Genomic DNA, 17,733 nt, shown 5'->3' with positions numbered 1-17,733 from the left:
TGTAAACCCCAGCTGTGGTAGCTCAGTGGTGAAGGTGCTTGACTTGTAATCCAAGGGTTGCTGGTTTAAGCCCCACTGCTGGGCCCCTGAGCAAGGCCCTTAACCCTCAAGTTGTACTCAGTCATAACTAAGTCGCTTTGGATAAAAGCGTCAGCTAAATGCCTAAAATGAAATCAAAGATTTTGGCTTTACTATTGGCAAGCAGTAACTAATAGCACCCAAGTTAAAAATCACATAACATTAAATTATTTAGATGTACACTTAATTTGTTCTACTAAAACTGCTTGCCTTTCCACAGTGGTCTCGGAATGTGGCGAGATAATTGTGTGAGGCAAAACATTTTTATCATTTCAAAGAACATTTCAGCGAAAAACAAAAACAATACACAAAAATCTAGGATTTTTCAAGACGAGTAAACAAGCCCAAAAATCATTATCCAGTTTTGTGTAATCTGATTCCAGTGACATCTGACATCTTGTAGAAACGAACATCCTTTTCAGTTTTCCAAAGAAATTCTAGTTTCCAGAGAAGACAAGACAAAAGCACTGCAACATAACCACTACACATGCAGTCATAACCTGTCCAACAAAGCTTCTGTAGAAGAGTAATCATTACATATCTTGGATCGCAGAAATTAGAGGGAATGTTTGTACTTCAACCTGAGGAAAAAAAAGCAGTCTGAAATTACATGCCCAATACACCAGCTACAGACAAAAAAAAATAATCCAAAACATTTTTGTTGCATTGCTTTATACTGTAACCACACTGTTTAAAAGTACTGTTAAACAGTTCATTCACATGAGACCAAAATACTGAATCAAATGAATCTGATTTTAATATATTTACACACACACACACACACACACACACACATACACATATAAAAAAATAGATACAGTGGTTTCATATACAAAATAAAAGTGGGCAGAACATATGTAAAGCATGTGGCAATGAAATGTTAAAGACAATGATTCACAACATTCCAGTTCTCAAAATTAATCTCTTCCTACACCAACAATTGTATTCAATGGGAAATATATAGAGAACAGTGCTTTTAAATCATAATGGAATTTCTTTTGTACAAAGTACAAAAAAAGTACAAAGGAGTACCCCAAAAAAGGCACATTTTAACAATGCAATGCTGATGTAAACTGTACTCACGAGTATATTTCAAATTGGAGTGTTTGAGTTTTAACAGGAAACAAGAGACTTTTAAAACATGGAAAAACCTAGCCACATGCTACTACAAACACAAAAATGCATCAAAAGTCCAGCATCATCAATGTTAGGAATGCAAGTGATCATTCATCACAGATTTTGGTTCGCTCACCATTAATTTAAATTTTGTCTGGTCTTCCTAAAAAGAAACATGAAAAGAAAGAATGTCTCAACATTTCAGTATGACCCAATAATGTGCAAAAGGCAACAATTAAGACTTAACTAGAATAGGAAAAACAGATCCAAGGAATGTTTAAGACTATTCCTAAGTAATAGCCTTGGAATATCACTAGTGTTTAAAAAAAAAAAAACAAAACAAAAAAAAAAACACCCTGACATTATTTGCAAATTCAGACATACACACAATACATTGGACTAGTACTTGCAAAATCAACATACTCAAAAGTTTTCCATTTTTATAGTACAGTAAGGCTGTTGAGTCAAGATACACTTAGGGCCAGAAGTCTTAAGACACCATTACAATGTAGACAGAGTCCCCCTCCCATTTCAAATACCTATCAATTTAAGACTAAGCTTAATCTGGGTGTAGAAAACTGGCTCATAATGCTATCTAACAAACTCAAAACAAGTGAAAAAATACATGAAGTTGCCATTTGTAGTTGTAGATTATTTAAAATCCATGCAGCACAAAGACATTTATCTGTACAATTTACACATAATTTAGACACAAGATCATTTCGTTTTGATTTCTACTGTGGTCTGAGATGTTATCTACTGAAGCCAGTATCATACAGACTAGTCTAGGGTGACCACTCTCAGCATTCAGTCAGTAAACTACTCAATCAGAAAAGACATTTACAACACATACATTTAGCCATGTCACAATGTGGCAGCTTTAGGGTTTTTGTTTTTTTTGTTCAGTGGGTTAAAGCACAGTGGCGGGAAATGGAACAAAGTCCCAGAATTTTTGGTACCCTCATTTCTGGGATCTGGTAGGGGAGGAGGTAGCCAGCATGGTCAGCTACATACACTTATGCAGACATGTGGGAAGCTAATAGCAAGGGGTATAGAACCAGTAACTGTACATTTAGGGGTGTGTTTTTATTTATATATATATATATATATATATATATATATATATATATATATATATATATATATATATAAATAATCCATTCTCTGGTATTAGTTTGCAGTTATGCTATGCGAAGTTATTTTGAAGCCTCTGCATATATGTGATGCGGTTAACATGTGACACTGTTGCTCATTCATAAAGACCTATAAAAACCATTTCAAAACAGAGTTTTGGAGCAGAAAATGGGGCGCTACACTTTCTGTGCTCGCTCTAGTTCTTTCGGATGTCAGCGTACACCACAGGCTCCATCTTGTGAAAGGAGTTCAGATTCTTGCTGCCAGAATGATCCAGCTGGGCATATATCACCGGGCCCTGAGGAACAGGCAGTAAAGAAGAAGGTTGATCAGCAGAACAACAAAAACGTTCTCTAGTAAGTAGTCAGTCGGTTGTCTGTCAATTATGCCACACTGATTTAGGAAGTACAAACTGCTAAATATATATGGGGTTTATAACATACACGTGTAAGAGATGTATGGAAGAATACTTTAAATGTACAGTGCATCACAATAAATCTGATACTACAGAATTCTGGAAGACTACAAGACGTATGAAAGCTTGAGTTGCTTTGCTCCTGCTACTCTGACAACATAAGAATGTTATTAGACCTCACCATTGACAAGTCGCAACCAGTCTCTGTAAGCGAAAACAAAACTATGACGGACAACAAAATGGAAGACCTCTGTCAAACTAGGGCACATACACGGCACACAGGGTACTGTGAGAGCCGTGCACATGAACTCACATACACAAACACGTGGACTGCACCAAAATAAACAAAATCTAATAGAATATTTTGTGATGTGAAACACAGCCAATATATTCAGAATAGTTTGTTTATATTGCAGACAGAGCTACATGCTTGTGACAAATGATAGTTATTATTTGCGCCTGTGTGTTAATGGCTCCTGTGGCAGGGTTCTGTAATACGCTTTGATATTGATAAACACCCCAACCCATACAGTTTCACTCACACATGACGACACAGCCACACCCAGGTCCACCCGCTCACAAACCCAGTCCCACACCAAGACACCCACACATGCTCACACCCTCCTCTGCTAGACCACTCTCGCTCATACCTGTACCGGGGCAGAGGGGCTGCTACAGCGTGAGCCCTCCGTGCTGGACTCGGCTTTCTTCCCCGGCCGAGCCGCTCGCGTGCTTACACTCTCTAGGGAGGTGCAGCTGCGGCAGCCAGGTTTCAGCCAGAGTCATTTTCGTGTGTGCGTGACAACCAGGCAACGATGATGTATAGACAAGGGCCCGTGCAGACAAACATACACATACCCCAATGAAAAGAGAAAGATGGGGACAGGGACAAATGTGATGAAAAAAACATGACAAAGAGCAATATGGACTTTTCGCTGATGACAAATATGAATGAGGAACAAACCATTAACAGAAAGCATTAGGCAGAAGCTTCCAGCAATTCAGCATGATCAGAACATTCTTAAGTACTGAAGTGCTTGTAGGTACTGAAAGTTTTCTACTTTTTCATTTGCTTACTTCAACTATTTGTCCAATAACAAACCGATGACATGGTGTTAAGACTAACAATCATTATTCAGTTTTACTAGGGACAGCCTGAAAGCCTACTGCTTTTCTAAATGCTCTGGTGCAGCACCTAACCTGGTCTGCCAGCTGCAGCAGTGTGTGGCACGCTAAGCACAGCTGTACTTCTGTTTCTCAACTACTCACTGTTATGTTATGCTCACACAATTGTTAGTGCATGTATTTGGATGCAAGGAGTGAAAGAAGAGAACTTGGCGCTCATCAGACAGCGTGAAGATGAGTTGTTAGTGAATAGTGAGCAGAGAGAGAGAGATGCTACACACTGCAAGATGTTGGACAAAAGCATGAAGACAGCTCACATTCAGCCTGAGAGGATGAAACTCCTCATACTGAGTGTATGAGCAGATGTTATATTACTCTAAAGACTAGTCAGCTATGAAATAACATTTTATTAGGAAGGGGCATTAACACCGTGAGTGGTATACTAAATGCAACAGGCACAAACATCACAAATTAAAAAGACACCAAATCTGATCCCACGTGATCAAACTAGTTTAGTACATTTGTGGTAAGTTCAGGAAACTGTTAGTCACACCTGTTTGTTCTTTGGATATTAAAGAAAGATTTGTGCATTTTTCTCAAAAAAATATATTTTGCATGATGCAGTGTTAAAATGTCTCAAAAATGACTTCTCATAGACTTCCATAAGGCATAGAACAGAAGTCAATTTCCAGATCAAAACATGCCCTTGGTTTACTGAGTACTGCCAGGGCAGCGTAGCAAGGTTTATTAAAGCAGTTATCCACATGGAAATACATGAGGACTAGTGTATTGCCATGTCTTGCTTTTAAAAGCATGAATTTTAAACAAAAGAGGCAAAGTGAACTTAAGACACCGAAAAACATGCAAATGTATTGAGAAAAATTTTACTGAAGACAACACTGGACACTGGTTTTACTGAAAACAAAAACAACAACAAAAATTCAACAAGTTAGGTTGTTTTTTGGGAGAGTTAGCACAGTAGTGCCATCTGGTGCAGTAATCCATGCTTCACACCCTGCTACTAAGTGCAAGAGTTAGTCATGTCAGTGTGACATCAGGGAGAATTAGTCCAGAGGTACATGTTATGTGTTTAAGTAACACAGATGTTTCACAGGACTGTCCAAATTCACAAATCATTATTGTAAAGGAAGTTGTGTGTCTGTGCATAGTGCGCTTCACCCAAACATGTCTCGCGTCTGTTAAAATATAACAGTATGGAACCTGAAACTCCCTCTCAAATGATGCCTACTTATTAACTTGCAATAAACGCAAGCTGTTTAAAACCAGAGGAAGTGAACTTTGTATAGCTTACCCTTCGTAGTCACGGGGGGGCTGCATTAATCTTAGTAAAAGGTACGCAACAACAGCGATGATGACGACTCCAATGATGGCACCGATGACTGCGCCCACAATCACTGCTGGGCTCGTCGGAGGGAGAGCTTCTGCAGAGAACAATACCAACATCTTCAACGTGAAAAGCCGGCAACTGAGAACCACAGGAGAACCTTTCAATACATTTGTTCGCCTTACCGCGGCACTGTGCAGACCGATCGCTGACAGAGCTTAGCCACCTCAGCCAGAATTTCAGATGAAAAACATGTGCCCACAAACTGCAGTTAATACACAACGCGGGCTCTTAAAATTAATTTACTGTGAGTAGACATGATGCTCACATGCAAAATGCAATTTTAGTTCTTCAAAGAAATGCTACATTTGTATAACCCACAAGATCTGCCAGCTCATGTGCAGTGCGGCAGGAGACTGTCTCTCTGCTCATCTTCAACCCTACTGCAGCAGGCTTGTCTAGCTGATCACCTACTTTGCTTACCTTTCATTACAACCCTGAGTTTAGTCAGTGAAGGTTTGCCACTTATATCGGGAGGGTTCTTCACATCACAGGAGTACGTTCCATTGTCCATGAAATTCATTCGAGTGACCCGGATAGAGCCATCCTTGTGGTTCAGGTCCCCTGCCCATTCTACACGGGCCTTGAACTGAGGGTTGTCTGGGAAAGCTTTCCCACCCGAGTAGTAGAAGATCTGCAAAACAAATGCTGCACTGACCAACTCACAGGAACAAGCATGTAGACAGCCGCTCCCTATTACACGCCCGTCATGAAGAAAAATAAATAAAAAATTAATTCTGCTACCACAATGCTGCTGCATGTAACTGCTCAAGACGTGGCATGTGAAAGCTTATTAATGCCACTACTAAACTACAGGCCATACGTACATCAGCCATCACAAGCTATCTATTGCATTTCCAGCAACAGCTTTAAATTGGAGAAACAAAATGAAGACTAGTGATTGCTTTGTTCAGCACCTTCAACGCATCAGCATGAATGGCTTTTCATTTCGAGTGGCTATACACTTCAATGGCGATAACATTACTAGCATAACTTCTATAGTTAATTTCTGCAAAGACAGCATTTTCTAATCCTCTTTCTTCAGGGTGAACCAAATCTAAATGGACAAATTAACGTAAGCTTTTGAAGGAAAATACATGTGAGACCCTAAATTAAGAGCACTGTGTACAAAAAAGGGTTGTAATGCTATATATCTATGCACACACACAAAACATCAGTGGCCCCTTTTTTATAGGTGCAGTTACAGACTGTACCCATCGGTTGCCATTCACAATTCATCAGCCACTCTCCCAAACAGCATTGGTCAGTTTCTGAACACAGGACGACTATTATATGAGTGGCAAACCATGGGTGGCTCAGCACAGCTTTAACTCTAACCTGACCATTCCTAACAGCATTTACTACAGCATTAACCCATGCTCTGGTAGTGGCATGGTTGTGGATATTGACCTGTTTTTCAGACACAGCAGTGACCAGGGTTTTTTTTTTTTTTATCTGCCAGTGTCACTGTAGGTATGAAAGTGGGCCACCATCCAAATATCCAGGCGAAAGCAATGCTATGGTCAGAACTTGGCCATTTATGACGTGCCAGAGGATGGAGAACACAAATCGTGCAAGGCAACAAAGGGGCTAAACATACACCATGTGGTGTTTCTAAATTATATGGTGTTTGTTTATATAACATATATACTACAAGTGCTACAAGGAAATTACACAAAAACAACAACACAATTTATTTGGGTTAACTGCGATTTGGAGCCAGTTTCTAACAGCTTGACACTTCACAATTTCATCCTATATCTCCCCATTTACAATTCTTATATCAACATCATACAAATTCGTGGCTGATGGTGGAAATAAAGATAAACCTTACAGCTACACCAGTAGATTCTGGGGACCCCTCTGGGATGAAGGACCAGGACACCGATGCTTGACTACTGATCACCTCAGTGGATTTGAAAGTACACTTAAGTGTCCCAGTCGTTCCATTTTCTACAAACACTTCTGGCTTGGTATACACTTCTATAGTAGCAGCTGGGTACATACCTGTAGAAGAAACGTAATGAAGTAACTATATGTTACATAGCTGAAGATTAATCCTTGTTCACGGGCTGTTACACAATATAGATGTCACGGACGCATTGCTAATCGCTTAGCGATCAGGAGTACTACAGAATAGAGGATATGTTCTTTGGTTCACAAGTAACTATTCGAGTAATTTGTACAAAATAACAATCATATCATTCGGTTATCGACCTCTCAAAGTAATTACAATTACAAAGTTTAAGACAAACTCGGACAGCTAGCTAAAAGATATTATAAGGATATTAGCGTGCTAACCCTAGCTACATAGCTAATCATCAGGCTACACCCAAACGGAAACTCAGACTTATGGGGAGATTGTCAAACAAGAGGCTAACAAGTTATCTGCCGTCGCCAAATAAACATTAATATTCGTTCTTGTTGTTCAGCCAAGCATCTTTTATTCAACACGAAAGTCAATGCTAACTGAACAATTAGCAATACAATGAGAAATGAGTCTCATTAAATAACTATGTTAAGTACCTTCGGAGAGATAGTCAGCGTTAGCTAAGATAGCTAACGTTTTATGAACTAGCTAGTGCTAATAGCCAATATCATGCTCATCTAATTTCTGGGTGACGGTTTTGGTTTCTTTTCACACTAAAGCAATATAGAACCAGTAAATGGTGAAAGAAACTAGATAACTACCTAGACAACATAGCTATTCTAGCTAATTAACTTACACATAGCCAACGCAGGTGGTTAAAATATAGCTAGGTTAGATCATTAGCAAGCTGGCTGGCTTTTAGCTTTAATCTTTCTCACTTATTTGGACAATTAATTACATTTATATTATGCAAATCAAAGGTTAATAGTATTACATCGCCACGTAACTTAACCATCTAGACCAAACAATCATTATCCAACATGCAAGCTAGCTGGCTAACGTTGGCTATCCAACACCGCACTCCGAAACGAGGCACTAACTGGCTAGCACTTTGGCTGATTAGCATCGCTCAACGAGCCCCATTTCGAGCTGCTATCTGGTTAGTTAGCGTGGAGTTATCGAGGGTGTAATCTTTTCGTTAGTTAGGTCTTACACATTTAACTCACCAACGACGACACATAACACGAGGCAGCGAAATAAAACACTGTGACAGGCAGTATCGAAGAGTCTCGGCTCCATCCTTTTGAGAACATAAATAGAAAAGCCCTTTACAAGTCCTGTGTTTACAACACCTAACCGGAACGTCTGTCTGTACACTCAAGAGATCTCCGCTTGAGTGTAGCCTACGAAGTGAGCGGCCGTGTTTCTTCACACCAGGGGGAGGCATGAAAGACAACACGAGTTTCAACCGTAGACGATGAGCTACTACATTGTAATATAATGTAGTGATGAATAATGTTTAATAAAGAGGTATGCCATTCTTAAAAGCTGACAAGCTGTGTTGCCCTATTAGCCTTTAAAATTTAGTAAAAAAAAATAAAATAGGCATCACATCTCACATTTGTCATAAAACTTTTAATTTTATTGATTGCTATCTTAGCTTCACATCGTTAACAGGTTCATACAGAGTTCACATGTATAATTTACTTGACTGCATAACAAGAAATAAAATTAATATGACATGGCTAGTGTATTAGAATAGTACCATCAAGATATAAAAAATTGATAGGGTCTGTGAGTGAATAGCACTAGAATGGATGTGACCTGATTTCTTGAAAACTGTAACTGTCTGAGGGAAAAGGGGAACTAAAATCTGGTGACATCAGTATGAGAAAGACTAAATAAAGTGTGCAATGTGTGTGCTGCAGAGAAGAACTGTTTGTTGTGTGATCTCACAGCTCGGCTCCCCAATACAAATGCTTTAATAAATAACCTTTGTTCAGTCAAGCACGGTGTGTCCTTCCTAAATGGGGAATTAGGGATTTTGGAAATAAGTTCTCCAACACATTATATACAGAGCATATATATTTTTTGCAATAATAAAAGATATCTGACCAATTCACCACAAAATCATTCTAACTGTGATGCACAAATATAACAGAATATCTACTGGGATCCGAACATCGTACCCATGAGCTTGTTGAATATACCATTCCAAAAACATGTGAGTAACATGGAATGACTCTCACCAGACCACCCACCCAACCCCCTAGCTTTGTGCAGGCTAAAGTTTCTTCTCCCAACAAACTTTACTGTTGGCATTATGAATTCCAGTAGGTAGCATTCTCCTAGCATCTACCAAATCCAGGTCTGTCCACCAGACTACCATATACTGATGTGTGAGACCTGTTTCCACTGCTCCAGAGCTCAGTAGCAGTGTGTTTTATAATATGCCAGCCGATGCCTAGCAACGTGCATAGTAATCATAAGTTTGTGTGTGGCTGGACAACCATGGAAACCCATTTCATGAAGGTCCTGGTCATAGTTTCTTGTGCTGTTGGTGGTTCCAGAGGCCGCTTGGAACTCTGTCATAATAATAATAATAATAATAATAATAATAATAATAATGTTTACTTATATAGCGCCTTTCACAAACTCAAAGGTCGCTTTACCACGACAAAGATGTAGAGAAAAAATGACAATAATTGCCACAATCAATACACAATTAATTAACAAATACAAATAGGAAGAGAATTTATGAAAAAGGTTGAGAAAAGAGGTATGTTTTAAGTTGCGATTTGAAAGAAGAACAAGAAGAGCAGAGATAGAGAGATTGAGGTAAAGTGTTCCATAATTTTGGGGCCATGACACTAAAGGATCTGCCTCCTACAGAGACAAATCTATACTTGGGGATGGAAAGGAGACCTGCATCAGAGGACCGAAATGTATGGGTGGGACACTAAGAGTGTAGGAGTTCAGGTAGGTGGGAGGTGTGAAGACCGTGCAGAGCTTTGAATGTAAGGTGGAGGATTTTAAACTGAATGCGTTCAGGGACAGGGAGCCATGAGAACAGAGGATAGACAGTTTTCATATACTCCATGCTTCAGCTCTCTGCAGCCCCCTCTCTGAATTTACATGGTATAGCCCTTCTTGGATGGGCTTTTTTTGCTTCTAGATACTTCAGTTTCACAGTGATAGAATGTACTGTTGGGGGGGGGGGGGGTGCGACCTAGTAGGGCATAAATTTCACAGACTGACATTATGTTTGTCTATGAAGACTGCATGTACATGTGCTTGATTTTAAACACCTGTTTGCAAGCAGTATGAAACAACTGAAATTCAGTAATTAGGAGGGACATCCACGTATTTTGGCTATATATAGTATATCTCAAATCAAAATCAAATCAAATCAAAGGTTATTTGTCATACATAGTCATACACAGTATAACTGGCAGTGAAATGCCTTTGATAACTGCTCTGCCCGTAAACCGAGGAGAGATACAGAAAAAATATATAGATAAGAGAAATGTAAGGTTAGACTGAAATAGATTCTACAGTGTACGTGTAAAGGAAGAAAAATAAAGTCTAAGATCTAAAAATAATTTGTATGGGGGAAAAAAATAGATAAATGTGAATGTAGATGAATAAATATGTCCAGATAAATAAATGAATCTAAAGGGAATGAATAAACATGAATATATACAAGTGTACAATTATACAATTATCCAGCTCAGGGTGAAAGGTATGCAATATGGCACAGCGCAAATAGCAAAATATGGGTAAGAATGTGTATGATGTTATAGTGAACAATGGTCCAGTCCAGTGGGGGAATCCAGTGAATGTGAATGAAGAGTACTCCCATCAGTTGCCCTGGTTCAGAGCCTGAATGGCCTGTGAGAAGAAGCTCCTCCTCAACCTCTCTCTGTTAGTCTTCAGGGAACGAAAACACTTCCCTGACCTCAACAGAGAGAAAAGCCTATTGTTTGGATGGGAGGGGTCCTTCACAATCATCCTGGCCTTGGTCCAGCACCACTTGTAATAGATGGTCTGCAGGTCAGGAAGTTCCATATGGGTGATGCATTCTGCTGAACACACCACCCTCTGGAGAGCTTGTCTATCCTGCTTGGTGCTGTTCCCAAACCAGCATGTGATGTTCCCCACGAGGACACTCTCAATAGTGCAGGTGTAGAAGTTCTGTAGCACCTTGGAGGGCAGACTGAAATCTCTTAGGTGTTTGAGGTGGTAAAGACACTGACGAGCCTTCTTTGCCAGGTAGTTGGTGTGGCGGGACCAGGACAGGTCCTGCGAGATGTGAAACCTAAGGTACCTGAAATTGTCTACTCTTTCCACCATGGTTCTGTTGATCTTAACAGGTTGATAGTGCCGCTCCTGGATCTTGCTGCAGTCCACAATCAGCTTCTTTGTCTTGCTGATGTTTAGGAGGAGATTATTTTCCTGGCACCAGTTCTCCAGGTGTTTAAATCCCCTCCAGGTAGGCCCTCTTGTCATTGTCCATGATCAGGCCCATGACGACGGTATCATCAGCATACTCGACGATGGTGGTAGAGCTGGAAGTGGCTGGGCAGTCGTAGGTGTACAGTGAGTAGAGCAGGGGCCTTAGGACACAACCCTGCGGGGCTCCACTGCTGTGGGTGAGGTTGGATGAGACACAGTTGCCCACCTGTACTGATTGTGGTCTACCCGTTAGGAAGTTGGAGATCTATACACACAGGTATGGATGCAGTCCCAAATCTTCCAACTTGGTGGTGAGTCTGGAGGGGATAATAGTGTTAAATGCTGAACTGTAGTCAACAAACAGCATTTTAACATAATTACCCCTCCCTTTGTCCTGGTGGGTCATTGTGATGTGAAGCAGATGTGCAACTGCATGGTCAATGGAGTGGTTGTGACAGTATGCAAACTGGCTAACAAACATACACTGCCTGGCCAAAAAAAAAGGGTCATCACATGGATTTAACTACAGCAAACAGGCAAGAGCCTCCCATTGGATAATTACTGCATGGGTGATTATGTTTCAGCTAGCAACAAGTTATTTAACCCTAACTGATGCAGTGAGTAGCTTCTCATTTGTTAAACAACCATGTCAAAAAACATCCTGTGGTCCTGGAAAAGTTGATAATCTGTTTCAGAAGGGTCAATTTATTGGCATGCATTATGCAGAGAAAACATCTAAGATTACCGATTACCTAAAAAATATCTCGAATCTAATTCAAATAATTACTAAGAGTAACCCGATTCCATTCCATTACTTTTGGATTACCTTTCAGCTCATTAACTGCCGAAGAGTTCTGCAATACTGGTTCAGTATGTCCATCAACAAGCGGTTAATCAGAAAATACCTATTTTAAACTCAAATTAGTTACAACAACATACTAATAAAAATTACAAGTCTAATCACCAAAAATGAAAACGATCACGATTTCGCATATTTCATGAAACGCATAGAATTTTACACTGATGTGAGCTGTGAACTTCCTTTTTGTCTGCATAAAAGTACGAGGGGCCCTAGGCTCTCGCGAAACCCATGTGACTCGTTGTCATTTACCCTCCGTTAGCTACGTCCGAACACATTTGGACGAGTGTGGCTGTGCAACTATGGCAACGTTCTTTGGAGAGGTTATATCAGTGTATTCCAGAGCAGTAGAAGAAGATGATTATGACAACACGGAGGAAGAGAACGAAGACGATGTACAAATTCGGCGAGAAATAGAAGAGAAGCGGTAAGATAGCTAGCGTTAGCTTAGCTAGCTGTCTTTTCAGGTGCTATCCACACGTAGTTAGCTAAGATAGCTAACGTAACATAACCTAGCTGTCTAACATGGTAGCAGTGTAAATTTCAGTTTGTTTGTTTATATAAGTCACACAGCGTAACAAATAGTGCATGCTAATGTTAGTCAAGTTGTTTGTGCATAAATTTCGGCTTGGCTAGTTAGCTACGCTGCTAGCCATGTTCTCAGGACTCGGTGAACCCTGCTGCTGCTACCTACCACCATTCAATGACGATGCACACTTATGTGTTGCTTTCTGTTTCATTTAAGCAATTCCTGTTCTCTTCTTCATCCCGGTGCCCGTTTGGTCAGAAATAACTTTTCTTACTTTCTCCTGTGTGCGTATACATGGTCTTTAATCGAACAGAAACCTAAAACGAGACGACAGTTGAGAACATTGTGCCTTTAATTGAGATCCTTTGGTTTCTCATCAAGATTAAGTGTCGGATAATGTTACATACAAGCAGAATTACATGAGATTATATTCAACTAGAGAAGGCCGTCTGAGTACAAGGAAAAAAAAACCTAAGCAGATGGAACGGCTGATCTTTTTGATCACTTGAACTACACATGCCACATGATTAAATTATGCTGTTGGTGTTCCAAGTTGCGCGCACACACACACACACACATATATATATATATATATATATATATATGTATATGTATGTATATATGTATGTATATATGTATGTATATATATGTATATATGTATGTGTATATATATATATATATATATATATATATATATATGTATGTATATATATATATATATATATATATATATGTATGTATATATGTATGTATATATATATATATATATATATATGTATGTATATATGTATGTATATATGTGTGTGTGTGTGTGTGTGTGTGTATATATGTATCTAGTTTGTTGAATTTTGGGAGACAACTCTGTTTCTGTTTAACAGGGAGGTTCATGTCAGGTGGTGCCAAGTGGTTTCAAAAGCATTAGAGAGCTCTGAAAATCTGAACCGTATTCATTTGATCATAGCAGTGGGACACAATGCTGCAGGTAAATCCCTACTCACATTTAGGTGTCCCGGACAGACTTTGAACTGTCTTTAACATTGAGGTACATGCTCACTCACTTTTTTTCAGCAGATAACGAATAAGACCTTACAGTACTAACAGTGCACTCCAAGAAGTCCTTGTTCTGTCTTGTCGGTTGTAGTGAGGCGATTGTTGTGTCTCTGTATCTCCTGGGTTAGGTTTTATTTCAGCACATGTGCTGAGTGCTGCGGACTGGGCTCAGGTGGGGTGGGTGGCGCTGTGGAACGAAAGGAGCCATGGCTCCAAACGGCCAGACACAGCCCCTCTGCCTGGGGAGCCAGGCTGTGTTCTCTACCAGCAGGACAGCTGTCCCTCAGTGAGTGACTGCCCTGCACTCATACTTGACCCGGGGTTCACATGCTGGATAGTGTCGTTATACATGACGGTCTAAATATGTCTAACCCTTGGCTACAGGGATTCTCCCCAGGTAGAGAATCAGACTGAAACCTGTATTCTGCTTGCCACAGGTTCTTATCTGCCAGTGTACAGGTTATGTTGCCGAAGACCAGCTGTTCCAGTGGGCTGAAAGGGTGAGAGACACAGAATAAAAAAAATTTAAAAAAAGAAGCCATAGTCATTTTTACTCAGGAGTAAGGGATAAATAGTGTTGAGTAAGCATGAGTGATGGTCTTTTTTTTCCCAGTCTCATTGCTAAATTTGCACTCAATTGCATCAGTTTGCATCTTCCCCATTTCAGTTAGGGAGAATCAGCAAATGGAGGACCTCTGTCTGAAGGATCCTGTTTCTCTGGAAACCTTGTGCACGTCTCTACAATTTTGAATCCCTCTCTCTCGCTCTCGCTCTCTCTAAAATGATATGTACTTAGGTTGTTAATTAGTAGTTATATGCAAATATGTAATCTATGTATGCAAATGTATAAAACAAATGTGGTTCCATAACCCAAAATGTCAAACTGTATCCATCACCAGAATGGGTAGGTCATATTACTGTACACACGGCAAACTGACATTTATTGGTGTTTGTGATCTTGCATCATAATCCAGATTATGTGTGACCATTCAACACCTGACGGTGGCCCCTCTGCTGCAGGTGTTGGGCAGCGTGCAGAAGCGAGGTCTGAGCGTGACTGTGCTCTCCGACTGCCCCCTGGCTGAGTATAAATCTCCCGACTACATGACGAGTAGTGGCGCACCGTTCCTGCGTGCGCTGAAGACCAGCATGCACGTGGGCACCCTGCCCTGCCCCCTGCTGGAGCTGCCTAATATCATCACTGGCTTGCCTGCAGCAGGTACTGCCCCCCCCCCCCCCCCCTGCGATAATTACAGTGCCCAACAGAAGGAATATAAAACACTGATGTTCCATACAGCGTGTCAGACTTGGAGGCTTCTGCCTCAATTTTAACTAGTAAGTCCTTGCTCTCCCCCCAACGTCCACTTGACATAATCTGTTCTGTAGTGGTGCAGAGTTTTTACTTCTAGCAAGTACCAGTTTCTTTTGCCAACATATAAAACCTTGCAGTTTACATCTGATGTGTAGTTATGGTTGCAGGAAGTCACGAAAAATAATTTGTATGCCCCTGCCTTGGGGCTTTGCCGAGGCAAACGAGGTAGTGGAAGTGAGATCTTATGTTCTATTGGACAGACAAGCCCAGAGTTTTCCCAGTTCATTTGTACACAAACCTCTGAGGCTGACCAAGGCTCCTGTGTTTGTCTTGGGGGGGGGGACCCCTAGTGCTGAGTCACTGTCAGGTGCATCGCATCCCAGCTGTGCTCTTCCAGTGCTTCACTGATGTCATTCACCCGGACTCGGTGACCATGGAAACCTATAAACCCATCCTCTCGTCTCTCAGTGCTTCGGTGAAGGTTTGTTTTTTAATATGTTTAATGAATGTGGGTTATTCACTTTGTTCTTGAGTTTTATTAGAGTAATGATGAGGATTAATCTTTCTCTCCCTCATGTCTCAGCTGGAAGCTTCTCCCAGTACAGAAATACTGCAGAGATTAACCAGGATTAATGACTCTCAAAGCAACATCTACACATAGTGAAAAGACCTCAGGGGAAATGAATTGTATATCGTTTTTTGTCCATTTGCATTGTAAAATATTTTTATGGCTAATAAAGATGTGCTGTCCTATGTGACAATTGTTTTTAAGACTTGGTGAAAGTTTATTTCTGGACAGCAGGTGGCGCTATTAGGCTTTTGCTTTTTGCTTCTATTTTGAATTACGGGCCTTTTTGAGCCTCACTCTTTCCATTTTCCCAGTACCCTGCATGGAAAGCTGTTATATAGCAGTTTTCCAACATGCAGCCATGTGCATGTAGCCTTGTTACCGCTGACTGTTCAGTTCTAGATCATTTTATGGCTGTGGTTCTTCGGACGGGTTTTCTGGATTTAAAGCATATGATAAACAAGCTTTAATGTTACATTTATTCAGGATCCTGTAATGTGCCCAGGAATAATTTAATATCTTTAAATATTGTGGGGTTTTTTTGTTTGTTTGTTTGTTGTTGTGGTTATTTTGTTTGTTTGTTTTTACAGTTTACTGAGGATGACTCCTAATTACAGACACAGAGGCTTGATTAATAAAGCTTTTATGGTATCCTAGTAAGACTGTAATGAGAGGTAATGGCTTAATGAGGCTGTGTGTAAACAAACTCTTTAAAATTAAAACCATAGAAGTTCTAGTTTGATGAGATTGATCTTATGATTGAACCTATTAAGAAGGGCTTCTTTAATGGTGTGCGTTTACTCGACAGAATACTTAACATTTAGTGTATAATATCTTATGAGTGTTATATACTATATTGGTATAATAAGGGAAAAGATGAGTATAATATCTTAAGACACATCAACAGAAGCATCACAAAACTAAAATAAAATTGAGAAATCTCAAAATTATTTTATTTGTTTGTTTTTGACGTGGATTCGCATATATACTAAAATGCAAATCTGTGGAATGTGTCTTTGCCTTTATGGGCCTTTTGAGGCTTCTGAATTGACATGGTGTGTTTGGAAGGTTTAAAGCTTTATTCATGCAGGGGCTTGGCCCTAATGGTCTGCCATTTGTAGCTCTGTTGGGAGCCGGTACAAATTCCCACTGGTAAAAATAATATTTTCCTATTAGAGGTACACTGCTGGCTTTGAACCAGCTACACCTATGATGATGAATCCAGGTATTTATTTCAATTCACTGGATTAACCATACAAGTTTTCAAATTATATGTTCAAAGATCTACACAGAAAAAAAAAAAAGCTGTTATAGTTCATAATCAATCTGCTAATGTTTAAAGTGCTATGGAGCGCTATTAGGTCTCCCACTGGAAGCTGTCCGCAAATAAAGGCCTCAGCTGGTCCTGCTGAATGAAATCTGATTGAAAATTCAATGTGATTCTTCACATAAAAGCTTGTCCGGAACAGTGTGTATTCACACTGTTCTTTTAGTTTGTGTGTTAATGCTGATGATTGCAAAACTCCCACAGCCTCTAATCAGAAGAGAGAATGCGCTTCTAGCCAGTCCTCAGTTCAGGAAGAGGAATGTGCTTATTGCACTTCTCGGGCAACCAATCCCCTTAAATTAATGCAATCCTGTTCATCATGAAATGATGAAAATTCGTGAAAAGAACACTTTGTGTTGCAAACTTCCATGCTAAGGTAATTTAAACTAAGTACAGTGTTTACAGTGATAGTGATATTTTGAATAGACTTGCTTTTAGGGTTGGATTAGGGAAAACTCCAATGTTGATGTTTGTCTTTCTTATTTGTATT

General features: G+C 39.9%; 3 protein-coding genes across 3 annotated transcripts; 1 reads left to right on the top strand and 2 right to left on the bottom strand.

Annotated features, from left to right (window-relative positions):
• Positions 1-810: 810 nt before the first annotated feature.
• On the bottom strand, positions 811-8,566 carry mpzl1l (myelin protein zero-like 1 like). The gene is made up of 6 exons (XM_027016997.3): positions 8,370-8,566; positions 7,108-7,280; positions 5,697-5,907; positions 5,181-5,310; positions 3,394-3,499; positions 811-2,626 (listed from the first exon to the last, which is right to left on the bottom strand). Exons 1-6 carry the CDS (start codon positions 8,440-8,442, stop codon positions 2,525-2,527), a joined length of 795 nt encoding a protein of 264 aa, XP_026872798.2. The 5' UTR covers positions 8,443-8,566; the 3' UTR covers positions 811-2,524.
• A 233-nt stretch (positions 8,567-8,799) lies between these two features.
• Positions 8,800-12,549, bottom strand: LOC145652411 (uncharacterized). The gene is made up of 2 exons (XM_081702625.1): positions 12,425-12,549; positions 8,800-11,915 (listed from the first exon to the last, which is right to left on the bottom strand). Exon 2 carries the CDS (start codon positions 11,650-11,652, stop codon positions 11,005-11,007), a length of 648 nt encoding a protein of 215 aa, XP_081558751.1. The 5' UTR covers positions 11,653-11,915; positions 12,425-12,549; the 3' UTR covers positions 8,800-11,004.
• Positions 12,550-12,750: 201 nt separating this feature from the next.
• Positions 12,751-16,119, top strand: psmg1 (proteasome (prosome, macropain) assembly chaperone 1). The gene is made up of 7 exons (XM_027017014.3): positions 12,751-12,884; positions 13,865-13,968; positions 14,165-14,322; positions 14,474-14,536; positions 15,057-15,255; positions 15,699-15,829; positions 15,932-16,119. The coding sequence occupies exons 1-7, from the start codon at positions 12,760-12,762 to the stop codon at positions 16,007-16,009; spliced, it is 858 nt and encodes a 285-aa protein (XP_026872815.2). The 5' UTR covers positions 12,751-12,759; the 3' UTR covers positions 16,010-16,119.
• The last annotated feature ends 1,614 nt before the right edge of the window (positions 16,120-17,733 follow it).

This window comes from Electrophorus electricus, chromosome 19 (genome assembly GCF_041902795.1).
Source record: "Electrophorus electricus isolate QZ-2024a chromosome 19, ASM4190279v1, whole genome shotgun sequence".
NCBI lineage: Eukaryota > Metazoa > Chordata > Actinopteri > Gymnotiformes > Gymnotidae > Electrophorus > Electrophorus electricus.
This window is presented reverse-complemented; position numbering and strand designations above follow the sequence as displayed.